This window comes from Tympanuchus pallidicinctus, unplaced genomic scaffold (genome assembly GCF_026119805.1).
Source record: "Tympanuchus pallidicinctus isolate F22 unplaced genomic scaffold, pur_lepc_1.0 scaffold1, whole genome shotgun sequence".
Taxonomy (NCBI): Eukaryota; Metazoa; Chordata; class Aves; order Galliformes; family Phasianidae; genus Tympanuchus; species Tympanuchus pallidicinctus.
Window position 1 is genome coordinate 42,465,523 of NW_026294618.1, and position 24,804 is coordinate 42,490,326.

The 24,804-nt window shown below is 44.3% G+C and overlaps 1 protein-coding gene across 7 annotated transcripts; it reads right to left on the reverse strand.

Annotated features, from left to right (window-relative positions):
• Positions 1-530: 530 nt before the first annotated feature.
• Positions 531-23,138, reverse strand: BEND3 (BEN domain containing 3). Of its 7 annotated transcripts, none has more exons than XM_052673912.1 (4): positions 22,935-23,137; positions 13,166-13,210; positions 12,460-12,683; positions 531-7,322 (listed from the first exon to the last, which is right to left on the reverse strand). In XM_052673912.1, the coding sequence occupies exons 2-4, from the start codon at positions 13,197-13,199 to the stop codon at positions 5,070-5,072; spliced, it is 2,511 nt and encodes an 836-aa protein (XP_052529872.1). In that variant the 5' UTR covers positions 13,200-13,210; positions 22,935-23,137; the 3' UTR covers positions 531-5,069. The 7 variants fall into 7 exon arrangements, with proteins under 7 accessions (XP_052529872.1, XP_052529892.1, XP_052529882.1 ...); XM_052673932.1 differs by lacking the exon at positions 22,935-23,137 and adding an exon at positions 22,183-22,347; XM_052673922.1 differs by lacking the exon at positions 22,935-23,137 and adding an exon at positions 20,790-22,174.
• Between the last annotated feature and the right edge of the window lie 1,666 nt (positions 23,139-24,804).

Sequence of the window (24,804 nt, forward strand, 5' to 3'; positions counted from 1 at the left end):
ATGGGTTCTTAAATTATTGAGAGGGAACATAAGAGAAACAAGGGGCAACATTATCTGCCACAGAAACAGACTCCTGGATTTTCCATACAAGGAGTAAAACCTCAGGAATAGGATGTGATCCTATCAGTGACTCACTCCTGCTGCTCCCACACACCTCAGCATTTTCTTTTCACAGGAAAGCTTTGCAGACCGTGCTAACACACCGCCTTGGAGCTAACTGAAGTCACACGCTCCTGAAAGCATCATGATGGGTGGAACGCTTTGCCTTCTGAGGAGCTTCAGCACCAAGGCACAACACCACAAAGCGTGCCTGGAAACGGTGACAAACCGCTGTTTCACCATAATGAGATTTGTGAAGGAAATGGGGAATGATTATCTGACATTTGTGTGTGGGGGGAGATATTAATGAGGTGATCTTCCTCCAGCCTTTGACAATCACCATTTGTTTTGCTTACATCTATTAATGCAAATCTTAGAGCAACTGGACATGTGGTGATTTTGCCCCCTTTGTTTTTTTTAACTGATCGTGCTTTACTTTTTTTTTTTTTAAACTGAAAATTGTGTTGTTTTTTTTTTTTTAATTAGTCACATTTATCTTGTGAGGGGGAAGATTGGGGCAGGGAAGCATTCTCCAGAGCACCTTCATTTAATCTCTGTTACAGCTCTTTCCATAAGAACCGAGGGCCTTTCAGCTTGCCATTAATGAAAAGAAAAACGCTCAGAGGGGACTGCAGCCTCATCATGGAGTGAATCAGGAAGGAGAGCAAGCAGCAGCCTGCCCACACCACAGGCTTCTCCTGGTGCGATCAATAACCAGCAGACACCATTCAGAAAAATGACAAAAAGGGATATGCTGGATGGAAATGATACAGCATGGGGGTAATGCCCTGCTCATCAGACAAGCTCAAGGAAAGTATTCCAGATCTGAGGGGATGCTGATTTGGAGTTTGCTTCCAGCATTCTGCTGCAGGAGACCACCTCTCAGAGCAGTGCTTACACAGAGATGACCACGAGCATCGTGTAGCCCATAAGAAATTAAGACCATCCCTACTGGTGGGAAGTTAACATGAACAATTTCTGTAACAGGGAGGGTAACGGTGAGGTAACACTGCAAACATTAGGTATTTGTCATGATTTCTGCTGGGACAAGAAATTAGATAGGAAGAACAAAGACTTGTGGATGGGGACTTATTTCTTTTTCTCAGCCTTACCAAGGACAACCCTAAAAGAGGGCACTAAAGCATGTCATTTCAGCAACTCATTTAAACAACTCCAAGTGCATTCCTCTTTCCCAGAATATTAGCAAGGTAAAAAACCTTGCAAACATACCTGCATTGGTGCCAACTGAATGGCCAGAACAATCACAAGAAAAACCCACGACGTCAGAGATGAAGAAGCTTTAGCAGTGACATTGGCAGAATTAGATTTACTCTGGAAGGCCATAAATGTGAACCTGCCCCATTGCCTTACCACGGATTTCAAATGCAATCAACTGAACTGTGCACTGTAAGTGAGAACACCTGTCAGCCCATGCCATTACCTCAGCACAGGCAAGCTCCAGACATTGCATTTTCCAGCTGTTTCACAACCCTTTAATTGCTGAAACAAAAGCTAAATAACCAACAGAGCCTACACTTTATTCTCTGTCTCCTGGGGCTGTAGAATTAATAATGCTCCTTCCAGCATAAAATTAGTGTGCCTTTGTAGAGCGTTGAGGATGCAGTTCTGTTTCCCACTGCTATACATAAATAACAATTCACAGAGATGAATGACACTCAAAAATGTATAAATGTACTATATATATCTGAGGGCAGGAAAAAGAGGTGCAAACATTTTCTAGAACATGAAACATTTGGTGGCTGTAATGTATAACAAAGTGGTTGTCTTCGTAAGTCAGGATCCTTCTCATTTCAAACCCTGTTACCTAAGCCAGCTGAATGCACTTAATAGGCAGAAAACAAACATGCTTGATCTCCCTTTTGATGTTTCGTTTTACATCCTCTACAGAGCTTCTAAGAAAAGGTTTTAATTTGTGCAGGCTAGGAAAGGCAGAACAATATAGAGCTGAGGTGTATTAATGTTCCTTTCAGGCTGTTAGAGGCGAGACATTCAAGCTGTATGTTGACAGGGACACGATACTTGCCTCAGCAGGGTGTACTGACCTGATAGGCAGAAGGCAACGCCGGTCTATAGGAAGTCAGTGTATGTACATTGCAGACATCTTCACACCTAGCAATCTTCCTGCTATTTTGAAGGGGGCAAGTTTGCTCCTCTACACAAAAGCCATCTGAAAGGCAGAAAAAATGGCTGCAGCAAAGCAGGGAGTTTTCGTTTATGTCTACAGTCTGACTTGCTAAGATTACGCAGGATCTTAGTTACAGCCTCTATAGGAAAAAGAACATGAATCTGTTCGTGTCACTGTACTCAGGAAATCACCAGACAACATTCCTCTTGTATAAAAATAATATACCTTTAATTTATTTACAGGACAGACCGACTGGATGAAGTGGCTGTACTTCAGATGCACTGCAGGAGCTTTTTTTTTTAGTGACCCCATGTCACTATTTGTATGTCTCTATTTTCTTCACAAAGCATACAGTCAAATCATGGAAGATTGGGAACAGTGAGACAAAGGAATGTACACAGCCATTAGACATAAGTTAAGAGAAAAAACAGCGAGGATCTTTCTGTACCCACTTTTGAAAATGCCATTTTAAAAGCTGAAAATGGCTTTTTCACTCATCAGTATGTAAGATAAACGGGCTGATTTTTGACGTGTCAGGAGATATTGCAAAATGACAACATCTACAGTAAAACCCAGTACGTCTTGAATTCACATGCTAGCTAGTAACACCTGCCAGTGGTACAACAGTTCAACGTTATCGACTTCTTTGGGAGCTTCAACATCACTGAGTGGTAAAACACATATGACATCAAGATAAGAAAAAATAATTATAAGGGAAAGCCACACTTTGCATTTCTTGCCATCTGGTGGGGCATTCACAACAGGTTGTTGATATTTTCTGTGATTTTACATCTCCCATACAAATGCACGTAAAAGACTTCACAGAGGTGCTCGGTAGCATACAGTTACATTAGAAGGTCTCAGTTTCTGGCACATTCAATTTGCTAAATTTATGCACTGAAATGAAAGATAAGATGCAGACATTGTGGTATCAGTTCTTCGTCTTTGGTAAAACGTTTTCTTTTTATTTTAGCCATATTAGCTCCAATATCCATCCTGTGCGTGGTCTGCTATTATTTCAACCAGCGGGAAACATTTAGATGGATACAAACAGTATCAGTGTATTGTTTAATACATTCATGACTTTCTTCATACATTCTTTGAGAATGTTGCTAGCACGTGGGGAAAATGAGCAAATGCTAATCTGTTATGATTTACTCCTGGTTTAACACACTATCCTTTTGCTAGTACCCACCATTAGGAAAAAAATGTTATTTTGCTTTTTAAAGGGAGAGATCAATATGACTCTAGGAGCAATAAATTCTAAAAATCTGAAGTAAAAATATCAAGTATTTTGTATTTTCTTACAAATGCTAAAATAGAAAATCACACTGGAACAGACTTCAAATTCGATACTATGACCCACTTGGGAACCATTAAAAAGGACCACAGAGAACATTAACAACTGCTCCGAGGCGTTCCAGTGACGGTCAGTACGCAGTCGCTGACTCTACTGACTCAAAAATACATACCTGACACTCTCTCATCATTTACATCGCCATTAAAAAAGAAGAAAGCTGTTTTAAAGCTGTGCTCTCCAGTGATAAATCATATAGTAGAGTCACAGTGGGTTCTGGGTGGCTTGTGTTAAATATGAACATATTATTGATGCAAACTTGCCCGTATAAATCTAAGTTATACATACACAATTATGTCTCCAAATAGCTACTAATTACACTAAATCAGTTTGGCTAAGTGAGCGAGCTCAATATCCCTACATCTGAAAAATCCAGACGGTGCTACGCTGATGCAAAGAATGATGCAAACAGCTCATTCACGGGGACCCTGTAGCACTTCCTTCCATCCCAAAACTAATCTTTGCGGGTACCTTTTATTTATGCAATTTGATCTTAATAGTGGAAACCTTTGGAATCATCATTTTGATACAGTAAGATCTAAAAGTTTTTAAAGTCCTTGTTGCTTATCTAGTTACTCTTGTTTTACAGAGAGGCAAGCAGGCAGGCAGGCAATGGCAATACATTCCACAGGTGCTGGCTTGGGTCTGTGCTGCTGGCTCTGCTCTCACAAGCTACCTTCAGTCACGCCAACCGCGACACTGAGCAAAAAAGAAAACTCACAGGGGCATGATCAAGCTTGGCGTGCCAACGTAAAGAAACATTCACACTGTGTCTATGCTCACGTCTCAACTCTTCAATACTTCAATTCTTAGAATTTTTAGAAACACAACATGAGTAACAGTCAAAAACGGAAATCACACCGCTCTGACCCATTCTTGGACGTGGCATTACTATTTTCAGTATCTCAGTATCAATAAGAACAAAACACATTAAAGCTGTGATTTACTTAGAAGCAAAGTCAGACATTCCAGTGATTTCAATGAATATGGCACTTTCAAAAAGCATTAGTTTTGTAGATTTCGATGAAGTTTAAATTTCAAACTCCAAATGAACCAACATAATTGTGTATAAGGGTGAAATGAAATACTGCCCCTGACAAACACCACATTTAAAAAAAACCAACTTTATTATTAAAAAGTGTTAAAAAAGGGGGAAGCAGAAATGGGGAATGGCATAGTAGAGTTTCAATACATGTACTTGCACCAGTGAAAGCCATGCTCTTAATGAGTCATTATGAGCTCTGTCACCAACGACGTAGGATCTTTTCCCATGTACAAACCTAGTAAGCCACTTCCCACTGCTGCAGTACCCACATAGATGCAACACACACGTTAAAATGCAACAAACTTAGTGCCTAGTTCTCCCAGATGCTGAGCAGCCCCAGCCTGACGGGCCCTTCAGCCTAAAACAAAGCATAATCCTGACAATAATTTAGTGGTCAAAGTCTTCGGAATTCAAAGAGCCCCTCACTTCTTTGCTTTCTTTGCTTTTTTCAGTATGTCACACTTTTTTCTGTTAGGACGCCGGCATCTTTCATCAATGCTCGGTATACATTCATAATGCCATACTTCTTCCATTTTCTCCACGGGGTAAACTGCTTCCACGTAATGGCGGATCAGCCTCAGTCTGATAGGGTCCAGCTGTTTTTTGTTACAAGCACCTGAATGGTTGTATTGCAGTCTGAGATTTTCGGGAGTAAAGAGTTCTGGGAAGAGTCTTACGAGAAGCCTGGCGGCGAAGTTTCCAACAGAAAGGCTCTGCTGTACGATCTCTCTTACCTCCTTATCAGTCAGCAAATACGGAGAAGGCACAGGGAAGTCTGGGTTAGGAATAACGAGTTCATCAAGTGGTATCTTGCAAAAATCCTTGCTGCTCCTTTCGGGGGGCAGTGGCGGCCCTTCAAACTCCTCTCGAAACCTTTCGGGGTTTATTGCATAGCTGAGGAACTCCCTCCTCTCGGGCCCTGGCATGTGGACCTTCCGCTGCTGCTGGTACGAGCGCCGTTGCTCTGTGTCCCTTCGCCGACACCTCTCATCGAGCTTCCCAACAAACTCCAGCATCCACACTCTGTCATTCTTTGCCCTTGGGTACAGTATCTGCACGTAATGCCGAATTAATTTAATTCTAGTGGGATCAAGCTGCTTCTTCCCCAAAGACCCACTACAGTTGTATTGCTTCCGTAAGTTTTCATGAGTAAACAGCTCAGGAAACAAGAGAACAAGCAGCCGAGAAGCAAAGTTGCCTATGGAAAGACTGCTTTCGTAGATGTTTTTAATCTGTTCTTTGTTCAATAGGTAATCGGGAACAGGGACATCAAAATCAGGAGGGGGAAAGTCAAGTTTGTCAAAGTCAATGGGCACAAGCCATATTTTTTTTGAGCGTCTACCTGGTTTTTCATATTCAAAGCTGTCTTCCACTTTTATGATCGATACGTCATCCGGTAAACTGGAAGAGTCGTAACAGTCATCTCTCAGCTGATCACATTCACTTCCATCCATATATACATTTTCAAGTTCTTCATTTATTCGCTGAACGCATTGCTGCAACCAAGCTTCCTCTTCTTGTACATCTGGAAAGTAAATTTCAGTGTACCTACGGATTATCTGAAGCCGATGAGGATCAAGCAGTTGCTTCCCAGAGTCCCCATAGCAGCTGTACCTTTCGGCTAATTTTCTGTGGTCAAAGAGTTCTGGGAACAGTCTATGTAACAAAAAAACACAAAATTCCCCCGGAGAAGAAGCTTCATCTAAAAATTCATTGAGATCCTGAGCATCTAGAATGTAGTCTGAGGCAATGGCATTACTCCTGTCCAAGGACAAAGCTTCTTCTTGCTCTTTATCCTCAAGAAAATGAGAGGAATCCACCTGTTCAGTCTCGTAAAAACTGGAGGACTGCACATTCTGTGGGTTGTTTTCCAATTCCCTTTGAGCCCAAAATCTATTGAAAAAATCATTCAGTTGAGGCAAACACTCCACCTGCCACACAGCTGTACTCTTCACAGAAGGATAACAGACTTCCACATAGCTACGGATAAGCTGCAGATGGAGAGACTCCAGCTTCCTCTTGTTAGGAAAGCCACAGGCACTGCAGCTCCTGTTGAACTCGTCGTCGCTGAAGAGCTCTGGGAAGAGTTGTACCAGTAAGCGACAGGCAAGGTCTCCACCTGATGTGCTTTGATCCATGAGCTGTTTGAGCTCAGCAGAAGTCAGCGTGTACTCAGGGGGAGGCTTGAAATCTGCCACACACTCCACTGGACTGACTTGCTTTTTGATTCTGCTCACCTCCAGAGACAGAAGGTCAACCTTATTGTGAAGCTGGGTCATATTGGAACTGAGAGTGTTAAGTGTGAAGAACATTTTCTGTATCAAAGAATATATATTTGGGTCAGACTCGACAGCAACAGCCGCTGCAGCGAGGGCTGCAGCAGAGTCCCTTTTGCGCTGGTCATTCAAAGTCCGAAGATGCGAGGGACTGCTGGGGCTGATTTTTTCATACAAGTCATAAGAGGCAAACTGCTCTGCTCCCGGTGCATTCTTTTTCTCTGTAATTTTGTGTGAGATGCCATACAGGGGTTTCTTGTAAGATGAAGTGGTTACGTCGCTGAAGGGTTCTTCCTCACAGAGCCACGTTATATTAGGATTCTTGTTCTTGCTTGGCTGCTCTGCATTTACCTGAGTGGGTGAGCCAGTGTCTCTGTTCTTCATGTTTGAATTGGAGCCCTTTGAATGAATAAACATTGTATTAGTAAGACTGCTTTAAAAATATCAGTTATAGATGTTTCCCCCTTAAGCAGGCATTGTTACATAAAAGTTCAAGGTCAAACTGTCTCTAGAAGATTCAGTTGTGTTACATACATCAAATTAATAAATCCATTAGTAAAATAACAAAAATACAGGAAAGTACTGTTTTTGTTTTATTATTATTATTATTATTATTTTGTCTTGGCTCATGGCTTTCTCCACACGCTAGAAATTAAATTATAACCCTTAGCACTCCTTTCCCACTGAGTTCTAAATACTCTCCCAAATTAAGTATCATTATGCTTATGTGTACGAGGATCTCGAGCTGCAGAGAACTCGGGTGGCAACAAGTCAGCAGGAGAGCCAAGAATAGAACTTAGATTTTCTGACTCTTCGTCCTGTGACCTTGCCACTGCTTCCACCACCTGCATTTAACATTCTTAGTGCTCTCCTTATGTTAGCTTTTGAAAATGCCATGAAGGCTGTAACTAAAACTCTCATTCTCTTCTTGCTCATGTCAGAGGTTTATAAAGTCGTTTCACTTTATTTTTTTTATCTTTAGAGTGGTGCACAAATCTTAAAAAAATTCTATGAGTAAAATATTAAACATTCTTTAATGTAAATAATAAAAACTTTTTTCTTCATGTGAAAATTATCTTGACATTGCAATTTTTAAAAGGCAATTTTATTTCTGAAGGGCAGAGAAGTTTAATTCCCAGTTTTCTAAATAATCTCTACAAAATACAGCAACAAACTCTCAAGAAATTCCTGCTCTTGATCATCTCAATCTCTTCCTCCTTCTTTGAAATCTGAAGCAAATACTTTCAGCTGCTCATAATAACTAAATAGGGCTTGAGGATTGTTCTGGTTTGGGGTTTTTTTTGGGTTGACTTTTTTTTTTTTTGCAAACACATGGATATTACAGATAATTCTTATTAAGTAGATACGACAAAATCAAAATTGAACATACAGATTCCAAACATCAGAAAACACTCACAGATTTTAGAAAAGACTGTACTGAAACATTTTGGCATGGCTTGTTCCACAATAGATCAATTTGATTAAAAAAAAAAAAATACAGAATTTGCATTCAAGGATTATAACAGATGGAATGCAGACTTCAGGTCTGAGCTGAGAACCATAAGCAATTTGAAATGCTAGCAAAGACTCCAGCGCATTCTGCAATGAGGAGCTAGAATTAAGGTTCCTTTCTGAAAAGCAGAACACTAACAGTCATTAAATTAATCTGGTCCCTAGGTGTCCTCCTACTTGGCATCTGCCTATTTTAGTGACAAACTGAATCTAATTACTTTTCAATTTCTAAAGCAGTCAGTGCATGCTTAAACAGAACAAGCTGTTTTCTACTCCAACTTTAGGAACCAGCAGACCCAATGAAATTGGAGTTGTTTCTGCTCTCATTCACATCACGCAGCCCTACACATGAAAACCTGTGCATACGTTCAAGGCTGTGTGGATGGACAGGTGATAAATGAAAGCATAATGTCCAAAGAATCCATAGCAGTGGTGGTGCTTAGGACAGCTGACTTTCAGGTTCCATTTATTAGACTGTACCTCCAATCTCACTCGTCTCAGAGCCCATTTGCTGGCAGACCACCACCAGCACATGGTACGACACACCCCACCTACATCAGCATCTCCATGACTTATAACACACTGAAGCACCAGAGGCTGATCTGCAGACAGACTGCCACCCAAACTGCTCCCAGCCAGCTCCCACAGTGGGGCTGTGGTTAGCACAGATGCCCTGTATTTGTCAGTGGAGGAACAGAGGCACTTCCAGCTGATAGTTTAGCTTTCCGAGCAGACAGACATCACCTGGTGGCAGGTCAGGGCAATCCTCCCAGACAACACAGACCTATGGGTACCTCTGTCTCCCAGTGAGCCCCCAGTCTGAGCTAAAAAAAAAAAACCACCAGCAACCTTCTTTTTACCATTTCAGACCAAAGGAGAAAACAAAGCTGCAATTCTGGAGAATCACAGAAGTATAGAATGGCCTGCGTTGAAAAGGACCGTAAAGATCATCCAGCTTCAATCCCCTTTGCCATAGGCAGGGTCACGAGCCACTAGACCAGGCTGCCCAGAGCCACATCCAGCCTGGATGTGAATGTAGAATTTATTTATTTTTTTTTCATATAATGTGAAATCTGCTACCCAAGTAGCAAGATACCTTTTGGAAAACACCTCTGTTCCCAGAGAGTATTCCAAATATTCCCTCACACACATAGTATGATTCATTCAGCTCCTTCTTTACCAAATAGCTTGTCTAGGTCACCAACAGTCTGCTAGTTCCCCTCAAGAGCTCCTGCCGTTCTTTCCCTGTTTAATTATACAACAAAACTTGGCAATGTGAGGGTTCCTCCCATCAGCGCACACCTCACGCGCAGTGCTGGGACAAAGCATGATTTGGCTGTGTACCCAGCAGCACAGACTCACTGCCTTCAGTATCTTACTGCACCCTCAGGCGTGGATGCAGGGTGCTGGGGGAAGGCAGTGGTCGTGCAGGAGCAGGGCTGGGCCCCGCCACCAACAGCTCAGCACTGCCACAGGGACCTGGGCATCTGCCTCGTAGAGAAATATACTCCGCGTTCGACTGATGGATGACAACAAGCTGGGGCCCATGCCTCAGCACTCTCCATGTCAGAAGTTTTCTTGTCATCTTTCCCTTTTGCTTTGCTTTGTTTTTATACAGGTTCCAGCTGGAAACAGCACTACTCACAGCATAAACACAGGGCTTTGGGTACATTCTCCAATTAAGTTAGTATTTAATATATTTTTAACTATATTTCTGTAATTTTTAAAGAAAAATCTTTAGTGGCAATTAGCTTATTTCAGAAAATGCTATTCTGATTTAGGATGAACAATTTTAATGTACTATCAATAAAACAAGCAAAGGAAAGTTTCTGTAAGATTAAATATACATAATCTAGTGCTGCTTTTTATATTATATTTGCATAGCAAGTTGTTGGACTCTATATGTTCTTTGAAGATGTCCAAAATGCAGCACTTTGGTAAACACTGACCAACACAACTGACTGTGAAATAATCTTCCATATTACCTCTCAGTGTCCTAACCGATCTTTAAAAGTTGTTTAGTTATTGCTCTCCTCAGTGTTAAAGCCCAGGTAATTTATGAGCTTTATCACGCTTTATACACAAAATCTCAATGCCTATAAGAATAAAGAACAAAACATTTTAGCATATGAATAATAAGAATAAATATGTCTAAGCAAGAAACACAGAATACAATTCCATCAAATACTTCAGCTTGGAAACGTCTTGCATGGAAATTCTTAAAATTTACATTCTGCTACATGAGATTTCTCTAAAATTGTTTTTATGGAATGTAGAAAAACATTGATTTCTAGCTTAAATCAGAATAATTTTTTTTAAAGTGAAATGTCTTCTGACAGGAAGTCACTGAGTAATCAACACCAGCCTGAGAGTACAATTATGTAGAAGAAAAAGTACAGCTCTAATTGTATTATAGATAGATGTCTATGTGAAACGTAACACAACCACAATACTCTGAAAAAATATTCTGTTCTCTGTTTAAGCAGAAATAGTTAATGAAGTCATCAACTAAAACAAAATATTTGCACTAGAAAAGCAGTACACTTTAAAAATGTTGTTAGGATTGAGGACTGGCTTTGGTTGGTTATTTAACTAAACTTGCTGATTCACTGGGGTCAGCTGAGAGCGAGTTTTCATCGTTGTAACTGGGTCACTTTCTGACATAATAAATTCAAGGTTAATTCATTTCAAATAAAATTTTAAAATGTATTAAAAGCAACCAGCAAAACACAAAGAAAGCACACTTCAGAGACCAGAAAGTAGTTCTTTTAAGATTTTGAATATAAGTAAAATAATTGTAAAAAGTAGAAGAGAAAGGGAAAAAAAGAAAGAAACAGTGTTATAAGATTAAAACCTACCTACCACAGGCACTCAGGAGAAAAAACAGAGACAGAGCTCTGAGAAGTCAGAGAGATGACAGGCATGAAAAACAAATACGAAGAGCCACAGCTAGAAAGGAGAAACGAAATGCACAAATGCAACTCGGGATAACTGGCTAAGTGGCAGAACAGCAGAAAAGGATATGTGCATTAGAGTAGGTCATAAACTAAATATAACCCCAGGATTGAAGTTATTCGAAAGAGGTTGAATTTGAATCTAGGTTATTTTAAAGAAGTGCTGAGTGTGAAAAACAGGAGGTCATTATAGTGCTCTGGAGGGCGTTAGGAGAGATGTGACAATCCAACACTGAACACGACTCTTCTGGGAATCTCAAAGAGAACAACAAAACATAAGGGGACTCCTGGAGAGGAGCTGAGGAAATAGAATTTCAGTACTAGGAAAAGAAGGGCCAAGCATGGATGGCACTATAATTTTTTTATTTTTTTTTTTAAAGGAACAGAAGGCCACCGCTCTCCCCACTGCAAAGAACAAGGGCAAAGAGAAACCTGTGCAGTTTCAGCAAAGATTAATGAAAACACCTCTGGTTATTAGGGAGGTGAAACACTACAAGGGGATAACTGAAGAGATCTGGAACCTCCTTCACTGGCTGGACAAATGTATGGATTGCCACAACTGGGATGCTGCAGAAGTTGCAATACATGCCATTCCAGGTGTGCTGGAGGGTTCTGCATCTCCGTGTTTTTCTTTTTTGAGTAATATGCAAATTTATACATGTCACACTGACATCAAGATCTGTGTCATGGAATGATGAGAATTACAGCCCTGGTGCTACTGCCACTGAGGATCCAGCTGAAGGACTGTGTGACGTGAGAGAGGCTGTAATCACAGTCATACCGATTTATGCCAAACCCCTACCTGCTCCTACGTTCTCTGAAAAACAAAAGTATACTTCAAATGAATGAATTAACCTGTAAGTGTATGTCATTGATACAATTGCTCCCAAGTTAAAGAAATGCCCAGACAAATTTTGTGTGCAAACTGGGTCAAGAGAAGCCATATTTGACTCCAACTCATCACTAATGCAAATCTTATTAAACGACTTGCATTTTTGCTTATAACAGCACTGAATTTAGCCTATAAAATATGAACAGAAAAATCACACAGTCATGTATAGAGAAGTCACCTCTTGTGTAAAGCGTCTTTTCTTCACACTGGGTAAGACATCTTGCTGGCTCCCTGAACCATCACAACCAAGTGAGGTCTGTTTCCGTTTGTTGGAATCCTGTAGGCAAGTAACTGCGCCATCCACTGAGTGTTTCTCAGAAGATCTGGATGTTACCGAGCAGTCTAGAGCTTCATCTTCATTTTCTGTTTCTACTTTCACAATATTTTTTTTAGGAATTTTTACTGGAAAAAGAGAAGGTTTAGAAAGATAAAGCACTCTCTCCGGAAAACCATGACAGCCTTAATACAATCTTTCGTGTTTTGTTTCTTTTTATGAAAATGTGTTTTGAAGAACATCATAATTTTTTTTTTTATTTTTTATTTTTTTTTGACTTGCACAATAAGTGTATGCTGAGGCCACCCCAAAGTCAAGGTTTTATTATGCTAGGAACCATACAGTCATCCAGTAAACGACAGTTTCTTCCCCGAAGAAGAGTTTTAAAGCATAAACAAAGTTACAGTAGGAAGATTTTTCTGGAGGGGAAGGAAGGATGCAGAGCAGAAAATACAATGAATAACAAAGACAATGGTGCATTTTAGATAGCTTTTCAGAAACTGTTAATGTAGTTTGTCCTGATCCAAGCGCGTTCTTTATCAGATTACAAAGCTTCATTTCAACAAGTATTTTTGCCTGAGCAGAAATTACACAACGTATGATTTTTTACCTTCATCGTCATCAGTGATTTCAGCTGAGTTCATCTTCTATTTCACTAAGGAGCAAAACAAAAACACAGATATCAGCATCTTCTGGAAACAAGACACACCTACACGTGTTTTTGTGATTACTTTTACTGTACCGCCATTGTGCATTACCAGCCCGCGGACAATTTCCAACCTCTATTTTTGGAGTCACCAGCTATTTTCAATAAATTTCACAACCTGTAGACCTGTAAACACACAACCTATACTGCAGACGACATACAGGAGCAGGAACGTATTGAAAATGACACACCTTTTTTCTGGTACAAAGCAAAGTGGAAGTCACTTCACTCGTATTTATGAAGTCTCTTGTCAGTACAGAAATGAAAGTTAACTGCAGTCAGTTCTCTCAGCCTGTTGCCACATCTTAACACGGTCAAATGCTTTTATGTTGTTGTTCTGTGTGACCCTGAGTCACAGAATGGAAACTCACCATAAAACAGAACACATGTATGTTGGAGTAAGTTTTCAATTACAAATCCTTGATCTCTTGTTGTGGATTGCATAAATTGGAATAGAGAATCTGCAGACCTGCAATAACTACTTTTCTTCCTACTGCAAAACAATAGCCTCTAATAATGTAAGAATGTTGCTGGGTTTCTTTGTAAGGATAAACAAATAATCCACACTATTCTAACATAATTTCAGCATTATTTCCCATATCATAGAACAGCTTGGGTAGGAAGGGACGTTACAGATCATATAGAAGACTCAGCTGTATTTCTGTCTCCTTAGGAACTAATTTGGCAAATCACTTGGGATAAGCATCAGTCTGTGGATGTGTTCCTGAAAGATACTCTAAAGCCTTTGGAGATCTACAAAGCAAACAACCTAATCAGATCTCACTGCCCTTAGGAGGCACACAGCTGCAACCTGACTCCCTTAACTTGTAAACCAGTGACTGAAGAGCTGTCACACATCTCTCATGATCACCTACTGTAGCCTCATGTTTAATTGGCCGCAGATTATAATTACGTTTTCCACAGTCAGACTCCTTTTTAATATGGCTGTCTTTCAACCTTTCCTGCAGATCCCTTAACTGAGGGAGCAAGTGAATAAAGCAAACAGCCCATCAAAAGCTTACATATAGCCCATGAGAGGGAATTATAAAGAAATCTAAAAAGAAACTGGAGTGGGGAGGGACAAGAGTCTGCTTTAGAACAAAAAATAATCTTTACCTTACTTTCAAAGCACTGAAGCTTTTTTTTTCCTTAAATAATCTCACAATATTGTTAAAAAAATTGTGCAAACACTTGAATATTGCACCACCAGGCATTTCTGTCACCAACTGATGGCTGTTAATGGTAAGCACGGGATCACACTCAGAAAGTTTCGTACGACTGTAAAGCAATGGGTGGCACACACACATCCAAACAAAAGATGCACGGAGTTATAATCTGCTCATCCTAGGCAACTTCTTAAGCATAGCATCTTCTGACACACTCGTCCTGAGCATGGCCCTTGTATGCAGCCCTGTAGAAAGCATCCTTAAGAAGAGAATGTCTTCATCTCATCACCAGAAAAACATATGCCTCACTTATACAGAGCTACACTACAAACCCTTCAGCTAGCGGCTGCTCTTACCATAATTTCAGAATTTGTGTTTGAGCTGATCCACACACAACTCACACCAGCTTAACGGTACTAAAACCACTGTGCTTACACTTCAGCAAACTGCAGAGACAAAACAGCACGAAATACACGTGACCCACACCACCTGCTAAACCACCTGGTAAGAACCAGTGAGGATTAATACCCAGTCTTAACAACAGCATTTGTGAAATCAGACAGCCACTACAGTTCCTTATGAAAAATCCTAAGACAGCATACTTAATATTACTGTACTTCACCAGAAAGCCATGTGGGACTTGAAGAAGAGCACATCATACTAAGCATCTGTATTTGCCCCAATGTCTCAGATACATTGACATTCAGCTTCCAGACCTTTCTTCTACCTTAGTTCACAGCAATAGGCTTAGCTTTAAGGAACATGAGCTGTGACACACAGAGCGTTTTTGTCAGGGCCAGAGGTGAGAGCAAGCAAACACACTGATAGCACTGCAGCAGAGCATTCTGTAACGGAAATCAAAGTGTTAGAGCTCCCCATCCCAATCCTGGACCGCTCTGTTAGAGCAGAGCACTAACAGCTGGTATGCTGGTAAACACAGAGCCAGGACAAAAGAACGTAAAGGCAGTGCTGGGAGGAATGATGCAACATATTGAGAGGATATACAGAATGATTTTTTTCTTCTAACTGTGACTATAATTGCTATTCAAACAGGAGACCGTGTTAGGAGAACTTCTCTAGGAAAATACTAGCAAATTGCATGTAGAAGATAAACAAGAATCTGAATGATGGCTATTTAAACCTGGAAAAGAAGTAAAAACTGAATCAAAGCACACACCCTGGTTAACAGTTAACTTTCTAAACATCAAGCAGGCCAAGCAATCCCCAGTTCGGGTCAAACGTTGAGTCTGAACATTTTGTCCCACGCGTTCGAAACACAGTGCTGTAACTTAGTTTTAAATTACCTTTTGATCTGAAAATTGCCAGAATACAATTAGAAGCAGATAGTAAAAAGAACATCAGACTCAATGACTAGACTTTTGTTTGGGCTCTCGGATATCTAACAAAGCATGAGCTCCAAACTGTTCCTTCTTGGGAGTCCTAGTAATCTCTCTCTCCTTATCTGGTTTCCTCTGTTACGATATTTGTAAAAACATGGGCATTACGAGAAAATTAACCACAGACAGCAGCTTCTATTGAGAGTGAGGAGTCAGCTGCCCCTGTAATTTCCTGCCACACAGCCCCACCTGCTTCCCGTCAGGCATGGCTGCTCACCTCATCCTCCACTGAGCTTCTTCAGCTTGATAAACTAACATAAAACAATTCACTTCTTTTTTTTTTTGATGGGTTGCTTTTCTTCTAATCCAGAGAGACAGTGGGTAAGGCAAGCAACCAGACCTGGCTCCAAGCACACGTCAGGTCTGGAATGGGAAGGAGGAGCAGAAACCTCTCTGACACCAACACGTCACTGGCACGGTTCAACTACTCCACACCACCACCTCACTTCAAATGTAGGTTGCAGCTGAACCGTGAGCAAGGGGTGTGAAGACAGCAAGTAATGCAGAACTGCTGCTACAGGCCAGGAGGCCACATGGGGCAGGTCCATGTGCAGGTACGTGTGCCTGCCCAGGTATGGCTAGCATCAGTCTGGCTGGGTGCTTCACGTTCTCTGCAATGCAGTTTGCAGAGTGTACGGGAATAACAATTATTTCTTTGATAGAAAAGGCATCATTCTGGTCCAGACTGTGCAAATATAAAGGCTGGAGAAGAAAAGAGGAACATGGGATGCAACAAGTGCAAAAAGTTATCATGAAAGAAAATCTTTCCTATCTAAACTGTTTTGATAGCTCTTATACATAGCTGCAGAGATGCTTGTACCAAGCACAAGTGGGTGTCATGAACCTGTACAATTTCAGCTCTCACCTTGGAAGACGTAACCACTCCTTTCAGCTCAGTCCTCTAGACTTTTGAAACAGTTAAAAAAGATGAACCTTAGAGGACTCTTCTTAAGGTAGTGACAGCTTTGTTTCTAAGAAACGTGAATAATATCTCAATTAGCAATCAGATAAAGACAAAACTATTCATTTCATCCTAATACACGGATGAGCTTATTTGCAGAGAACTGATTCAAGATGCAGCATCATGCACTCCTGCTGCAAGTTCAAGCTACTTCAAACAAATAAACATACATTACACTCAAACTCTAGACATTAATCTAAGCATTTTATATGCAATCTCGAGACTTGCACCAAGATCCAGAAATCCCACTCAGCTACCCGAATCACAGAACGGCCCACGTTCGAAGGGATCTCAATGATCATGAAGCTCCAACTCCCCTGCCACAGGCAAAGCCCCCAACCTCCCCATTTAATACTAGACCAGGATGCCCAGGGCCCCACCCAACCTGGCCTTGAACACCTCTAGGGACATGGCATCCACAGCCTCCCTGGGCGGCCTGTTCCAGCACCTCACCACTCTCACAGTAAAGAACTTGCTTCTGACATCCAACCTAAATTTTCCCTCCTCCTTACAGCTTCTAGACATCAAGTTTCTGGTGGAGCACATACACAAAACCCTAAGAGTCCTGCATGAGGAATTACTCTGCTCAGATTCAATAGAAAGACTTCGGTGCTTCAGCACTCTCACGGAGGGCAGCCACAAATGAGCACAAGGCATTTCACTTAACAGTGGTACAATGGTTAAAGAGGTATTCAGGAAATTTTTTATTTTCCCGCTATTGATTTCACACTGGAGACAATACTCAGGTCCCCAGATCCCAGACAACTGGCCTCATCACCAGGTGATGGACACACAGGAGGGCAGGCTGCAAGGCAAGCTTGGGCATGAGGAAGTAAACAAAGAAGGGAGTGTCCCAGGGTTCCTTGGCTGCCACTACTGGCCACATCTCCCTCCCACAGACCCTGTCCTCATCAGATCTCATCAGATTAGCCAAGGGAAAGGGACAATTCAATAAAGGAAAAGAACTTTATCTAATTTCACTCACATCACTTAGGCACATGACTCCATTTAGTAACATCCAACTGATAACACAGAATTACAGAATCATAGTAGTTGGAAGGGACCACTGGAGATCATCTAGGCTGACCCCTGCTAAAGCTGCAACCTACAGCAACTTGCAGAAAAAAAGTGTCCAGGCAAGTTTTTAAATATCTCCATAGAAGATTTCTCTGGGCAGCTTATTCCAGTGCTCCATCACTCTCAAAGTTTTTCCTCATGTTCATATGGAACTTTCTCTATTCCAGTTTGTGCCCACTGCCCCTGGTCACTTGGCATCAACGAAAGGAGCCTGACCCTACCTATTTGGAGCCCTTCCTTTAGATATTTATAATCATTGATAAGATCCCCTCTCAGTCTTCTCCAGGCTGAGCAGTCCCATGCCACTCAGCCTTTCCTCACAAGCAAGATGCTCCAAGCCCCTCATCATCTTTGTAGCCTTTCCTGGACTCTCTCCCCGCTCTCTCTTTCCTGGGCTCCTGTACACACTCCACCAGATGCAGCCTCACCAGGGCAGAGTAGAGGAAGAGGATCACCTCCCTCGACCTCCAGGATCCCATTGGCCTTCCTGGCCACCAGGGCACACTGCTGGCTCATGGCCAACCTGTTATCCACCGGCACCCAGGTCTTTCTCTGCAGAGCTCCTTTCCAGCAGATCAGCCTCTAACCTGTACAGATGCATGCAGCTGGTCCTCTCCATTTGTAGGACTCTATACTTGCCTTCGTCAAGCTTCATCAGGTTCCTTTCTGCCCATCTCTCCAGCCTGTCTAGGTCTCACTGAATGGCAGCACAGCCTTCTGGTGTGTCAGCCACCACTCGCAGCTTCGTATCATCAGCAAACTTGCTGAGAGTGAACTCCATCCCTTCATCCAGGTCACTGATGAGGACATCAAACAATACCTGACCCAGCACTGGCCTCTGGAGAACACCATGAGCTACATGTCTCTAAACAGATTTTGCACTGCTGATCACAGCCCTCTGAGCTCAGCCACCTCACCGTCCATTCATCTACCCCATGTATCCCATCTACCATAGAGGGCTACCTGATTGGTCAAACATCATTTCCTCTTTGGGAGCCCATGCTCACTATTCCTAATAACCATCTCTTGGAGATGACATCCAGAATAAGCTGTTCCCTTCCCAGGGATGGAGGAGAAGCTGACAGGCCAATACCCATTGCTAACAGAGAAGCTCAACACTTAGCTCAAAGCTGCAAATTTGAGATAATGGAATAATGACTTAAAAAAAAAAAAAGTTTTGGAATGTTAATGCTTGCCTGTCCTTTTAGAGGTAACTACTGCCCTGAAGCTGCTGTTGCAAATAGAGCTAAAAACATCATCGATGTGTCAAAATTGTGCCTACTTGAAATACGCACAAAAGCCTTCAGGATTAAGAGCACATAGGTAGAAAAAAAACGTATGAACACAACATAAGCCTAACCTCCTCCTATTTATACCTAACAATTACTGATTTGTTGGCTTCATAGTATTATTTTTTTTTCTGTCTCATGTTTACAACCCTTACAAAAACCACAATGCAAAGAGAAAAGACCTCGCTGGTAATAGAAGACCAAGCCAATTCTCCGCCCTTGCAATCGCTCTTAAAGAAAGCCAGATTGATCACCCCTAAGTTCTGACTTAAAAAAAATGCTGTTGTTCAATCATTTATAACTAAAAAACAACTTATTACTCATTAAACATCCATACACAATCAAAGCCCTGACAACTGGGGGGAAAAAAAGCATAAAAACCATGACAGACAGTACAAAAGTGCAGAGATACTGCATATAATTCTGATTTTATAACACATTTTTAAAAAAATATGATTACAAATTAAAATGATTATCTTAACTAATATAATAATTACTGTTTCCAGTTTCATAGAAGTTAGTTGTTCACTAATTCAATCGTTTGCAAAACATTGCGTTGTTCAGTTCTGTATTGCATGGCCAGTGCGTAGATGCTGCTTCTCAAAGCACACAATCCTACTAAATATATTAATAGCTCCACGTAGGTTGGACACCGAGCCTTGGAGATGTAGGTCTACAAGGCTTCATTATTGATACGTTACCAATAAAATAACATCATTTTTTTTAGACATTGTGTATTATGAGATGTTTATTCCTTCTAATGCCTCATGGTGGTACATTGCTTCGTGCATAAAAGTCACAGGCTTTAATGAGAACTACTTGAGTTTTGTTTACATCCGAAGAGGTGAACTGTTATTTACATTTTGGTCAAAAGATAGGACAGGTGTTTGCTAGTCACATTAAGAATGTTTAAAAGCCTATTTAAATAATTTGTTCAACTCCCTTGCTTTCAGCATGCAGTGAAAGATGTAACACTAGCTAAGGAGCTGATATTGTAAGGAGGTAACATTGGCTACATTTTACAAGACCAGTGCACAGAATTGCTGTTATTTAACAGAGAAAAAGCAGCTGGCCTAGCTACAACAGCACTTAATCAAGTCAGTGCTACATACAGTGTGGTTTATCCAAAGCCAACCAAGGACGGTTTATTAATTAAGAGACTTCTCAGACAATAAAGGGTCTGAGGTCCTGCTCCCTGTCTCTGTTCCCTGTCTCTGGGTCTGCACTTCTCATAAAGCATGCGTTGGATAAAGCAATGCAAAAACTCACGCACACATACACACGAGTCCAAAGGAGTGCCACAAAGGTTTTGAAGGGGCTGGAGAAGCTGCTGCAAGAGGAAAAGACTGAAGGAGTTTTAGGCCCTTTTGAGCTGGGGAACAGAAGGCTCAGGGGGGCATCCCAGTAACTTAACAGGTGGCCACAAAGAAGACAGAAGATCTCCTTTCACAAGGAGCCGCGCGGAGAGGATGAGGGGCAACGGATACAAGCTGTACCAGGAGAGGTTTCACCTTGATGTAAGAAAGAAATGTTTCACAGTGAGAACAACTGATCTCTGGAACAAGCTCCTAAGGGCCGTGGTAGAGTCCCCATCACTGGGGCTTTTCAAGACAGGTAGATGGCGCTGGATCATCTCACCTAGGCTCCCTTTTCCAAGGAAGGCTGGGCCTGCTGAACTTCTGAGATCCTTTCCAATCGGGGCTGTTCTGATCCTCCCTCGGAGAAGTTCCGCAAGCTAGGAAGCAGCTGGCTGGATGCAGTTCCATCCAGCTCATTGTGGTTCTAACTACCCCGGTAACGGTGAACACACAGTCCTTTGTAATGTCTCAGAAGGATGAGGTTAGAGTAGCTCTCTGAGAGGACAAGGAAGCCTCACCTCTTGTTCAGGTGACCCAGCAGCTGCCTCCCACTCAGGCACATTGCTCACCAAGCAACTGCTGGGCAGCTCTTCTGCTGGAGCAACCCTACAGACCTCTGGCTTTGGCCACGTCATTCAGGTCTTTCTCTTCCTGCCTGCAGCACTGGGTTCAATGTGAAAGTGTCTATGTGCTACAACTATTCTTGGCGTGCATTTTATTCTTCCAGTTTATAAAACAAACAAACAAAACAACACCATTCAAACTCAGTTTAACAGAATTACATGGAAACACCACTCCAAAAATTTTTCAGCGCTTGGTTTCTGTTCAACAGGTCAGCAATTTGAGTTTAAACAAGACAGAAATTTCTCAACACCTTTTCAAACAACACAACAACACAAGTATTTTACTCCAGGCTTTTTGGCATTTTCATTAATATTTTAATTTCCTCTTTAAGTATTCTCTTGTTATTGAAAACCTCATCACCACACTCATTTGCATGTTATGGAGAATAAGCAAATAGCTGCAGCTCGCTGCCAGTACACACCGCTACCTCAAACATCTGCATTAATCATGTTAAAAGTTACATCTAAAACCACCATCACAGACAGAAAGCAGAAAGAAAGACAGATAAAGGACTCTGAATTTCTCACTCTGAGCTGCACTTTGCATACGTTCAGTCCGTTTTCCTTATAAATTACTGCATTTTTCTCAAGAGAATTGTGGAAAAGCACGGGAAGTCACTCGAGCAGCAGGTTCAAGAAACAACTCCAATGCCCAAAGCCACGTGAACTGAAAATGCTTATTATTTCACAGAATTACAGGGCCGTGGGGGTGGGAAGGGCCCTCTGGGGATCACACAGCTCAACCCCCTGGATGCTGGAGCAGTATCCCAACAGGCTCCTATGAAACAGGACTCTTACATCTGTTATCCAAACGAGCAAAATGCAAACGGGGAATCTGGGAGCGTACTTGAAGCAGATGTTTTCTATTCCAGCAATTTGGTGACAGCAGGGTGCTGCCGGTGACCCCAGAATGGAGATTCGGAATACAATTTATTATTGGTGCCCAGTACTCAAAAACAGTATTCCAACAACATGAACGCGCTACAACCACAACTGCACGTATCGCAAGTTTAAAAACCACAAAAAGGACAATATTAAGAGAAGCTTTACCCTTAACGGGCAATACAACCCCCCGGGCCGAGGACAGATCGGAAACCTCCTTCGCCACCGGGCGCGGGAGGACGGGATGCTCAACCTGCAGCGGGGCAAGGCGCCAGCAGGCCCCTCTCGGCACGTCCGATCCGACCCCTCGCCGAAGGCACGGGGACGGCCCCCCACCCGCCGGGGTCCGCTCCGTTCCCCGCGGCCGCCCCCAGCCCGCCCGGTTCCCGGCCGGTGCCTCCGCGGTGCCGGCGGGGAGGCGGCGGCCGCCACGTGGGAGCGGCGCGGCCCCGCCCCGAGGCGGAGGCTGCGGCGAGGCCGCCCCGCACACCCCGCACGCGGCGGCCGCGGCCGCTTCCGCGGTCAGACCCGCGAGCCCGGGCTGCGGCGGCGGTTGGCGCTTCCGGTCCGAACCCTGCCCGGGCGGATCTATGTGGCCGGTGCGCGCGGGGGGGGGTGCGGAGGGAGAAGCGAGGTGAGGGCGGAGGCGACGGCGGAGCGGCCGCCTCGCTCTCCTTCCTCCAGCCCGGCGCTCCCCGCAGCGCGGCGCGGATGGAGGCGGCCCGACCGGGCGCCGTGCGCCAAAGCGCCGTGGCGAGCGGCGAACAAAGAACCCCCGCCCGCCGCGCTCCGTGCGGGGAGCGGGGCCCGGCCGCGGCGGGGCGAGGGGCCGCCTCACTCCCCCCTCCACCGGGCCTCCCGCCGTCCCCTCCCCGCTCCCCCTATCCCCCTTCCCGCCCGGCTGCGGCGGCGGCACTTACCGAGGCGCGGCGAGGGGGCGCGGGGGCCCCGGGACGGCGGGGGCGGCTGGAGCGGCCGCCGCTGGTGCCCGCCTCTCCCCCCCGCTCTTTGTGTGCGAGGGTCCGCGCGCTGCGCTCTCGCGTGACGTGACGGGACCGTGTGTCATTTCCGCACAAGGACACCGAGCCCCGAGCCGCCGCGGCCAGCGCCACCCGCCGCCCCGGGGCAGGGGCAGAGGCGGGGGGGGGGGCGGGTATGGGGGGGGGCGGGGAGAAGCGGGCCTCTCTTCCCCAGTCCGCCCCCGCCCGCCCCGCCGGGGGCACGCGCCGCTCCCACCGGAGACCCCGCGCGCGGCCCCGCCACGCGCGCGCCCGCCGCCCGCCCGCGAGACCCGGCCGCACGTGGGCTGGCGCCGAGCACGTGGCCGCGGGGCGCCGCGCGCCGCCGTCGGGCGCCGTTATCGCGCCCTCCTCCCTCTCTCCCTCGTTCGCTCCCTCGGCCGTCGCCTCGTGGCCGCCCCACGCGGGGCTCCGCGGCGGGCAGGGGGCCCTGAGGTGATCCACGCAGCTCCGTGCGGGAGGAAAGAACCGGCGCGGGGCCGGGGCCGGCTGCACGGAGCTGTGAAACGGGAAGTGCTCTCTGCTTTGATGAGTATCCGTGTCGATGTTGTCTGTTTTGACAGCAACGTGTGGAACGTCAGTTCGACGAATCCTGCGCTTTCCTCTCAGAGCTTGTGGGAAAGCCCCAAAGACGAAACCGTACATCAACGTGAGGAGGACGGCCCCGTCGGGCGGGCTCTGACCGGCTGCGCCGCGGTACGCAGCGACCCAAAGCGGGAGCGCTCCGAGCCCCGCGCGCAGATCCCGTGCACACGGCGGGCGCTCGCACTGCGCCGTCATTGTTTCACTTCTCCCGCAGCCGAAGGAACCGAGTCTCGTGTTACCGCGTTAAATGCAGTGTCAAGCAGTTGGGAAATGACTTTCCAGGAACGAAACCTCTCTGATAACCCGCTGCCCCACGAGTACTTCAGCCCTCCTCTAGGTACTCCCGATTTCCCTAGGACTGAGCGATACAAAGAGTGAAGCTTTAAAAAGTTTGTGATCTGAGGTGCTGCCTTTAGGAAAATTTCTGTCTTCCGTTTGTGTGGCTCCTCTGAGTTTGGACTTTAGGGTTTGGGACATCCTCGCAGCGCCACAGTGGCTGCATGCTGCTCGCAGACAATGCTTTGCTGACTTAACGTTGGCTGCTCTTTTTGTTCTTATTAAGGGACGGCTCTTACAGCAGCCCTTCCCAGCAAAGCTGCCAGCTTCCAGACTGCTCCGACGGAGCACTTAACGAGGACACCATTTATTAACGAGACAAGAATCTACAGCCAGCAATTCATTGACCCTTTAGCGATAAGGGCACTTCCCAATAACTTTTCTGGGTCTGTTAGCACTACGAAGGTGAAATTTCCAGCGTGATTTGTCCTCTGCCTTGTTCACAGAGCTAACTGAAGGTGTCCCTAAAGGGAACAATGCTTTAGCACCTGGCCCAGCTGCTGAGTAGTGCTGTGTCCCACTTGGATTTCGCTTGAGTCCTTTAGTTAGTGGAGTTGAGCAGAGGCAACCGTAAGGCAGGAGCATGCCAGTGGAATCCCAAACTCCATTTCAGAGCCCTTGAGATCACACTCGCCAGTCTGAACTCCGCCTCCTTTCTGCTCTGCGGCGCTGGCCCGAGGCACTGCAGCTACCAGGGACCCAAGCCCAGGAGGAGACCTGAAGGGCCTCAGTTAAGCATAAAGAAACACAGCATATTGCTGCCATAACAGCACTCACTGAGAGGGGAGCAGGCTGAGCTGTCTCCAGGCAATGCAGAGAGCAGAGTAGATTGTCTTCCTGGCCAGATAGC